The sequence below is a fragment of the Chinchilla lanigera genome, unplaced genomic scaffold (assembly GCF_000276665.1).
Source record: "Chinchilla lanigera isolate Chin_1 unplaced genomic scaffold, ChiLan1.0 scaffold00190, whole genome shotgun sequence".
In the NCBI taxonomy this organism is placed as follows: domain Eukaryota; kingdom Metazoa; phylum Chordata; class Mammalia; order Rodentia; family Chinchillidae; genus Chinchilla; species Chinchilla lanigera.
Window position 1 is genome coordinate 651,207 of NW_004955591.1, and position 10,352 is coordinate 661,558.

Below are 10,352 nucleotides of genomic sequence, written 5' to 3' on the forward strand. Positions count from 1 at the left end.
ATAAAAATGTTCCCACTGGTTATTTCTACCACTTTAATTTTAGTGGAAAATGCTGATACAGGCTCACTTTCTACAGATCTTTACTAACTGTTGTAGGCCCTTTATTGGTCTGGGACCTCTGACAGAAAAAGTTTATGTGAGGAATCAGATTAGTTCAGCATGTTAGATTTCAGTTGAAAAAATAATCCTGTGAAAGGTATATGAAAATCTAAATTAAACCTATAAGTGGACTCCTATTTAAAGTTGGCAGTATTGGTACGGTTTTTGTAATAAGGCAGTGAATGGCCTCACATCTCAGGGCAGTTCATACATATTTTATTTTGAAAAGTATAAATTAAAATCTGATAGGTATCTTATTGTAACTGTATACTAATCAGTCCCCTATTACTCCTTTTGGCAGTTTCTGTCGGTTATATTGCTTTTTTTGAGATTAATGATAGAAAAACAAGAGGAAAAAATGAATAGGATCTTATATGTAAGCAGAAAAATATAGATACATGTAGTTTATAAAGTTCTTCAGTTCATCTTGTAACAATGTCTTGATCCTTTTTCTTAGACCAGAAGATCAATTCAGAAGTTACTAGAATGGGAAAATAACAGATTATATCACAAGGTAAGAAACTGTAAGCAAAGCTGGGCATGGTGACGCACAGCTATAATCCCAGCACTCTGGAGACTGAGACAGGAGGATTGCCACCAGTTTAATACCAGGCTAAGTTACATAGTGAGTTCAAGGCCAAGCTGAGCTATGTAGTGAGAGCCTGTCTCAAAAATTCCCCCACAAAGAAAGAAATTATAAGCAAATGAATGCCCTACTCGTAAATCCACATTCTTACATTGAAAAAGAAATAAGTACTAAATGGGAGTCTTTCAGGCCGTGAAGGAATGGATTACAGAACTAATATTCAATTTTTAATATGTATTATTTATCAAGTATTTTCAAATGCTATGTTTCATATCATATACCTGGATTGCTTTCAATGACCTATTCAAATATATAGGTTATAATTTAAGTTCATACAAAAATTCTTAACAAAACTGTGCTTTCTTAGCTTGCTTTGCACTGGAAGTTGACTAAAAGGAAATGTGAAACTAGCAATATGATGGAGTATGTAAGTATGAAGTTGTCTTAATTATATTGTTTTATTTCATCCTAAATGTAATGTTTTACTATGTTTGGCAGCTGTCATCTATTCTTCTTGCCATTCTTCTCCTCGGTCTGAATTTCGTTTGGAATGCAGAGGTTTCCCTTCACCTTTAGATTTGTAGCTAACTTAAAATATCCTGAAAGCTAACAGTTATTTAGATCTTAGAAAAGCATGCTTAGATGAAAACACTGTATAACCTCAACGTTCTTTTAACACAGACACCAACCATGCTATTGTGGTGAGAAAAGCTGCTGTTAAAATATTTTCAAATGTTGTCAAAACTTACATAAAATAGAAATTGACCTATGCATTCTGAATTCACAGTTCTGGCTTTTCTTCTTGCCTCACATTTACCATTTTTAATGAAGAAACTGTAAGTTTTAATACAGGTTCAGGTTTTTTTCTGAAAGCTATAAATCTTAGTCATACAACGTAAGTTTCCATATAGCCAATATGATCAACCCACATCATTAACATTCAAAAGAATTTAAAATTTATCCAAACTTCAAGCTGCTGACATGTAGTACAATATATATTTAATAATAAAGATACCATTTAAAGTAGGGTTATTATAGAATCTATTGCCACTTTGAATAGTTTTGAGGAAAATGTGCAAATGACGACAAATGTAAAATCTATTACAGATAAGACATTCAAAAATATATTAGATTATTATTGCTAAAGCTTCTTATAAAATGTTTGGGTTAGTCCAGTTGGACACTCTTCCTTTTCCCAAACAACTTGTGAAAGATGGTAATCCTCCACTAATATCAGCTGCCTTAATTGAAAAATGTGTAAACATATTGTACATTTTTTTCTATTCCATATAGTATAGTTTATATCCCTTCCAGTTAGCTAAAAAAATGATGGGAGGAAGGACATGATAATAGCATAATTTAATAGAGATGCTGTTTCTACATAGTTTTATCTACCAGAGACTGTGGTCATAAATTTCACTTGCTTTGTATAGTGCAGGATCAAAATACAGCCCTGTGGAAAAATGACTAGACTTCTAGTTTATGTATGCCATAGTAAATGAAAAATCTTTTGTTTTTATTTTACAGGTAATACTAATAGAAGTCTTACCAAAATATCCCATATTCCGACCTGACTGAGAAGTTTTATCCAGTCACTTCTATGTTACCTGTCATTTCCTACCCTTAGTGCCTTGTAGATGATTTTGGAATGAAGATGGTCTTCTTTGCTGTATTCAGCTTATTCTTTATAATGGTAGAATATTCTCCTCACTCTTCTATTTGTGTTGGTTTAAGAAGAAAATTTGCACATCTTTTTTGTTGTTGTTAAATTAAGCTTGTGTTTTGCACTCTAAAATTTTTAAATACACATATACATACATATATATATACACATACATATATATGTATATATATATATATATATAGTTGCCACTAAAACTAAAACATCAATACTGGTGTTTAAAAATGAAAACAACCTTGTTCTGAGCATGCTGCCTTATAATTTTCATACTCAGTGTTTCTAAATATGCATCATTTTTCTAGGCTACTTAATGCTCTGTAATCCCTTACTGAACACTTAAATAAGCTTTTGGTAGCATTTAGAAATGGTTTTGCTCTGCTTTTAAAGGACATGCAATTAATAGTTCTGGTTCTGTCCTGCACTTTGCTAAATTATTACTTTATGTTAGTGGATAAAATATTTAAACTTCTAAAGACTTGTAAATATTGTCTCTTTGCGTAATGTAAAATGTGGTATGCCATGGTTTACAGAATGTAATATTACTCTTACTATATTGCCAACAATTCTGCATAGATTTTTAATATGAATGAAATTTGCAAGCGTCCTTCTGAATGTAGAGACCGTTAACATACAGTTTTATGGCAAAGCTATGAGTTTGTTAAAATTTCAGGTGTAGGACAGGGTTGCCCTTTGTGTAACAAGCAGATCAAAATTGAAATCATTATCTCAGATATTGTGCATTGCACCTGAAACTAAGGACCTTATTTTTTCCCATTTATTCCATAGTTCTCATTTTGACCTTTACTCCTTCTATCAAAATAATTTATTTTACATCTGATACATTTTATAACCTCAGTATTCATTTCTTTTTTCTTTTCTTTCTTTTATTTTTACATATTTACTCCCTCTGTTGAGAATGCTCAGAAATATGACTTTTAAGAAGTATTTTGAAGTTTCACATATCTTGAGGAGTATCTAGACCCCCATGAAAGCCACTGATGACCCTTTTCTGGAGTTCAGATATTCTGTTCTGGGAAAGAGCTAGTAGAGAAACTATGCCTAAGGAATATACTGTGGCTGACGCATAGTTGAGAAAATATTCTCAATCATCTTTTTGAGGATCTTTTTAAAAAACTTGGACATTATTAAAGAAAGACAGATGTTTAGACAAAAATATTTTAGTTTACAATTTTAACTCACATGTAGCCATTTGTTTGGTATGTGCATATTTCTGTGTTTCTTTTCACAAATAAGATGGAGAATACCACTCCAGTTTTAGTAGAATGTGAAATTCTAGCATAACAAAAGCTTCATGTCACATTAATTAACTGTAAATGTATGTCTGTGTGTAAGTGTTATTTATCATTCATACTGCTCAAAGTGAAAAGTGTCTGGGACTGAATAATATATTTGTCATCCTCCTCTCACTGCTTTTAGTAAGCTTTGTAGGCAAGCATTCATCCCAGCGAAGAGAACAATCATTTATTCACACAAGATCAAGCCTTTTATGCTACTTTTAAATTTTATGCCTAATTTTAAATCCACAACATTTGACCAGTAAAAAAGGAGGAGGAAAAGAGAAACTTATTTGATACATGATTATAATTGTTTGCACAAATGTTTTCCCACCTCCCTCTGTGGAGCCCCCTTTATTCACATGCCAATTAGCAGCTCCATATCTCTAACTTTTAATATATTGTGTGAGCCTGCAAATATGTATTTGCCTCTGTAAAATTGAAGGTGTATTTTTATAGATAAGATGGAAATCTCTGAAAACGCATACCCAGTGTTTTGTCTTATAGCTAAGGTCAAGGAAAACTTGTATGTGTGGTTTATGTTCCAGCTAATGTCATCAAATTTATGCTTCAGACTGTGAAATTTTAATACCAAAAATGATTTCCAGCATAATACACAATTTTTAATCGTTGCTGATAGAATAAATTGCTTCTTAGTATCAACCTTTAAACTCTTAACTTTTTTCTGTAATCTTGGAATTTGACCATTAGGTGATTGTAACTTTTTCTGCCTTGTATGTATATGTATAAACCTCATTTGGTTTTCCTCAAAGAACAGCAGGAAGTGGTGAATTATTTTCGTGAAACAAATATTAAGACAAGAATAGAGTCTATTGGAGGTGACAGAGTACGGTATTTGTCATAAAAATCATTTGTTGGCATATATAACTTTTCTCTGCAGTGAGGGTGATCCAATCTAGGGCTTCGTGCATATGCTAGTCAAATGCTCTACCTCTGAGCTACAACCCCAGCGTGTGATTGTTTGTTTGTTTTGGAGACAGCATCTAGCTAAGTTACCCAGTTGACCTGAAAGTTGTGCTTCTCCTGCCTAAGCCTCCCAATTTTAATCACTCTTAAACTGATTATTTTATTGTTCATTGTAATGCTTGGCTAATCTTAGTTACTTAGATTACTCAGAAAGCACCGGTTTTCTTTTTCTTTTTTTTCTTATATAACTGCTGTTTCAAACTGTTTTCCCTTACAAGAGGCTGATTAGCAGTTGGGTACTTTGGAGTGTTTGGGAGGGGATTATTTTCTTTTCAGTGAAATTGGCAGCATTGAATGCTGAAATGACATTCCTCCCCCCCCCCCAAGTCTTTTTGTTTTATCCTCAGGATGGTGCATACTTGTTTTTTCCATTGGGTTACTATTTTCATGAGTTGTTTTTAGGTTGAAAAAAGTAATTTTGATTTTCTTTGTTACATAATACTGCTTTATAAAATTGGCCATAGTTGCATACATTTGCCAAAGCACGTAAATTTCATTAGGCTTTGAGGTTACAATGTCAGAGATTTCTTTTAGAATTCACATTGGAATGCCTCTCATTTGATCCAAGATTCTAGCTTAATAAATTGATCGATAGCTATCAATTGTAGCTTAATAAATTGATCACTGGCCATTTTTAAACTCGTCCAAAAGGCCAGTACCATTCATATTATTAATAACAAATATGGGCAAGTGTCATTTACAGATTGATTCCATCCCGAGGCATGTCCTTTATTCTTTGTTCCCTCCTACCTCCACGTTAATTTCAAAGAGACCACTATAGTCAGACATTTGAAGTAGACGGAGAAGTGCCTTGTCTTTTTGGAACAAAGATAACATATTACGTGGAAGGAAGCAGAATGAATGAATCGATAGATTATTACATTAGAAATCATCCTCTTCAACTAGATATAAGAATACTTTTCCAGTGTATCATATTTTATTTATTATGCGAAGTCTGTTTCCTTGTTTTCCTCTAATCATGTGACATATTAATGACAGACTATCACAGAAGAAGACTGTTAGTCACTTAAAAACTAGGATAATGTTAATGCCGGTAAGCATACTTTAACATGGTTCTGGAAGGACAGTGGTCTTTGATTGAAGCCCTACCAAAACCCACTTAAGTATTTAATGTCTATACCATTCAGATTATTATGACCTATAAACACTGATGTCTGGGAAATGAAACTTAATACTTATCAATCTATTTTAGTGAAATTTTTGTTTTTTGATAATTTGAATGGTTTGATAACATTTGTAAGCCTTAAATAGGGATTTTTGAAGAATATGAGAGCTTTAAAATCATTAGCATTATTTTCTTTATAGATAACTGCCACTTTAAAAAAATTAAACCTTACTACTTCAACATAAAGCCCCCAAATGGTATTTCATTAGAATATACTGTATTGATATAGGTAAATACAAAGGATGCAGAAATAATATTCATCCAGTGATTAATTGGAGCACTTTTACATGGTGGAAATACTGTTTGACAATTTGATTATAAATGCTCAAGTTCATTAAAATTAGGTTGTCTTGCATCCATAGAAGTCTGCTCTTTACAAAAACTATTTTGCAGCATTTGCCAAATTCCATTTCCCTTAAGTGGTGAACTTTTGGAGAATTTTTCACAGAATAGGAATAGGTTTTATTAAGATCTGCACATGCAATATATAAGCTAAAGGATAGGTGATAGAAAGATGGATAGGTCGAGATACAGATATAACCTGATTATAAACCAACCTTTTCAGTTTGATGATGGCAACCTGAGAATATATTTCATTTTCTATGGGCTTTGTCAAACTCTTATCAAAGGAAGAAATGATCTAATGGTCTGGGCTCCATAAAAGTCCCCTAAATTGCATGTCAGCCTCTTGATCTGTAACATTACAGAGTTGAACCTAGAGATGAACAGAAAATTAGAGATTACCCAACACTGTGTGATGCTAGCAATTCTTAGCAAATTTTTACTCTACAGATTGTTAGAGTGCTTTTTCTCAGATCTACCACCCTTGAGGGAAACTCTCACAGTGCCTTGCACGCAGTGAAAGTTCAGTTAGCTGGATGGCTGTTAATTCAAGTGTATTATTGTTACTCAGACTTAACCTGATGCCTGCTAGACCTTAGTTCTTCCACGTAGGTAAAAGTGAATGTAATTCCCCAGGAACTGAGGACTGAGGTATCTGCTGTACCTATGTGGAATCTGACTATGCAGTTGATATCCAGGCAAGAATTATAGTTTTGACAATGGATATATGGTTTAACATTTATGTGGGGAATTTCATATCTAACTCAACATCTGCTTTAGTGTTTTATCAAGTCCCATACCCTCAAAAATATCTGTTGGAACAAACTGCTAAGTTTAGGTGGAAAGGAAAATAATGTGAAATTCAAACCCAAGTCAGTTCTAGTTTAATTTTTAGCTTTGCTGCCTAATTCCTCTGTACCTCATGTCCTCATTGCTGAAGTGGGGACAATAATCTGTACCTACCTCACAGGGGAATTGAGGATTTTTTCATGTATCAATGTATTCTGAAGTTGATTGAAAGATATACTAGTTATCATAATTATGTAATTCCTAAATAGATTCACCCAAATCTGTGTTTGTTTTCTTTCTCAGTAAGACCCTACAGAATGAGTGTTGCAGTTGATCTGTTTTTCAGTAATAAATTTTGTTATTAATCCCCTATTTGTTAAACATGACTAATCGTATTATGTTAATACTTGATTAGGGAGGAAAAGCAGGTGGAGTAAACCAGTGGTTCCCAGTTTGGGGCAGATGGAAATAAAAGTGGGTGAGATCCTTGATCCTTTTAAATTATTTCAAAAAATATACTGGAAGTCATACGTTGACCCGTAATATTTCTGCTACACAAGCCAATTGAGACATGGACTTTTCAGGCATTTTGCTTATATTCTTTCAATTGTGTCTGTAAGCACTGCTCAATAACACTGATTAGAAGCTGTGAATAGCATTATTTTCATTAATAAAGAGAAGCCTATTACATGCAATTTGTTAAATACTTGAAAACATGGAAAAGGAATCATGAAGAGATTCACATGATGAAAATGTTAGGAGCCATTTTTATAAAGGTACTAAGATTACTTGACTCTCCACAGATTGCTTACCTAGTCCCTAAATAATGAAAGTGTGTGTGTGTGCATGTGTGTGTGTGTGTTTGGGAAATTGGTCTATATAACTTCAGGTTAGAATTAATTTTCAGTTTTCTTTTTCAGGACAATATAACAGCTAATTCACTGAGGTGTGTTCAAGTAATTCATATATATACTATATATATATATGATTGCAAATGTGGGAAGTGTTATGTCATGTTTTAGCATTGGATTATATATCCATTTCTGAGTCCCAAAAGTAGTTCTGTGTATAAACTCAACATGAATCAGGGCAATAATTTCTCAAATATTCTTTTTATTTCTGTTTATATTATTTAAGCTTTTATCTTGGCTTAATTTTCCATTTTTCTAGTAAACAAATAGTGTAAAACTGTTTTAATGTGTGGACTTTGGGACAAGTTACAAATGTTTAAAATTATATAAGCTACAAGCTAGTTTGCTATCCTTAGAGTAATCACAATCAAATACAAGTCTCAGCGGCAAGAACAGAACATCCTGATAGCTAAAGTGGGCATTGATTAAAACAGCTGGCCAAAAAGCCTACGATTTCTACCTTTTGGCAGAGGATTCCCATTGGGACAGCTTTATGAGAAGAGAATAATAGTGGATGTCCATTCAAACAAAGAACTGTGATGCTTCTTGTAGTGTTACATAGCCTGTGGAATCAATTCATGTTTCTCCCTTGAGTCCAGGTTGACTCCTCTGGAAGAACTCAACCTATATACAGCTGTGCCAAAATAAAGAATACTTGTCTCTCTGAAACTTTCACTGCTGCTTTTGTCATTGTTTATTTGTCAAATGAAACTTTATTCTCAGGATGCAAAATTAAAATAAAGTGCAAATCTATATAATATCTTGAATTGTGTATTTTTAGGGGCACATCTTCCTTTCTTTGTAGTTTCATCATTATGAGGTAATTATTTAAAGGTTCTTTTAAAAGTTTTAATTTGCATATCACCGCTTCCCACATTGGCTAGTGTTATGTCTGATCCTACCTGCAATTTATGACATATATTGCATTTGGGGACCTTTTGTTCCTCATGTTTGGCAGATGGCTAAATATAAAGTTATTGCAAAGTGACTTTTCCTTCACTCTGCATGCTTACCCTATGAAGTATAAAATTAAAATATGAAGAGTTCATCCTAGTCACAAGATGACAGTGGCAAGACAAGGAAGCTTCCAGTTGTACCCCTGAATACTCAGATCCTCCACAATGGAGGAACCAAAGCTAGATATGGGAAGGCAGACAGGAGAAACTCCAGATTCAAATCCACTATAAGGTGAATTTCAAATGGGAAGCCCCTACACTCTGGGTCTGACATATGCACCATCTTGGTAGAAGATCTAATGCCCTCAGAGCCAGCAAGGAAGGGCCCAGGCTGCTCCTAACCTTTCTACTCACCCCACCTCTAGGGAGAATGCGGTCAGATAGTCAAAGGCTAGAGTATCAGAGAAACAAAAGTGGACAAGAGGTGTTTGGGAGGGCCTTAGTGGGCCCTTGCGGAAGCTGAAAGCAGGGGCATTAACCCTGATTAGGGACCTTGATCTGAGTGCTGAGAAGACTGGTTCAGGGGCTGCATAAGCAGGAGTGTCTGTGAGTAAGGAGAACCTAGGGAGAGGAGACAACAGATCCCAGAATAGGAATCTGCCCATACTTCCTCCAAACACCAGAAGTGTTTGTGCCCATGGGACATCCTGATCCCTATTCATGATGGAGACCATCAGCCAGCTAGACAGAAGGTGTTCAGTGGTGTGCTTGGCAGTAGGCTTGTGAGAGAGAGTAGGAAAACAGCAAGATTTGCTTTGCAGGGAAAGGATTGGAATGGACAAGGGCTCACACAGAAATCAGTAAACATTAATTACTAAGCCAGTCACACTGCATCCTTTCCTCCAATTATCTGAGGGGTCTGACCTTAAGACAAAGGCAAAGGCCTACAGGTGGCCACGCCCAGCACTTAGAGCATAGAAGAACAGTTAGAGGAACATCCAGATCTACAAACCTTCTCACTCACTGGAAGACACTTGAGCAGGTCATGAGGAGGACCAACTTGGAGGCCTGCAATAACAGTAACACTGTGGAATGGAAAGGGTGAGGAAAAGAGCTAACTTGTGGACACAGCAACTCTGCAGCAAGGCCACAAAAGGGAGAGAACCAGGCCCAAGGGTCATTTGGGTCATCCCTAGAGACTGAACCTTACCCACCTGTGAACATGGGAAAGAACTCACTGAACGCAGACTGCAACACTTTAATACAACATTTTAATACTGTGTTTTTGCAACCACATTTTTGGTGTTTACTTTTTTCTCCTTTTTTCTCTCTTCCTCTTTCATCCCTTTATCTTCCCTCTTCATATTATCTTTACATCTAGCATATATATATATATATATATATAGGAAGTATGTATAAACGCAATGGAGAATATCCAGTGCTTTAAATAGTAGCTTTCAGAGGCAGTTCAGTGTAACCTTCACCAAAATTGGGTATAGAGGATGCACACATAAGCTAACTCTCAACATGCTAACAGGTTCCAACATTCTTACAACTTCCCTCAATGTGTCTCCTCTGCT

General features: G+C 34.8%; 1 protein-coding gene across 3 annotated transcripts in view; it reads left to right on the forward strand.

The window, feature by feature from the left end:
• Chic1 (cysteine-rich hydrophobic domain 1) overlaps window positions 1-8,634 on the forward strand; it is a 78,426-nt gene extending 69,792 nt beyond the window's left edge. Inside the window, exons 4-6 of one of the 3 annotated variants that reach the window (XM_005414596.1) lie at window positions 557-613; window positions 1,053-1,112; window positions 2,213-8,634. In XM_005414596.1, the coding sequence (XP_005414653.1) occupies window positions 557-613; window positions 1,053-1,112; window positions 2,213-2,263 (168 nt within the window). In that variant the 3' untranslated portion in view covers window positions 2,264-8,634. Of the gene's footprint in view, window positions 1-556; window positions 614-1,052; window positions 1,113-2,212 lie in introns of those variants that run through there. The other 2 variants (XM_005414597.1, XM_005414595.2) reach the window with 2 other exon arrangements.
• The last annotated feature ends 1,718 nt before the right edge of the window (window positions 8,635-10,352 follow it).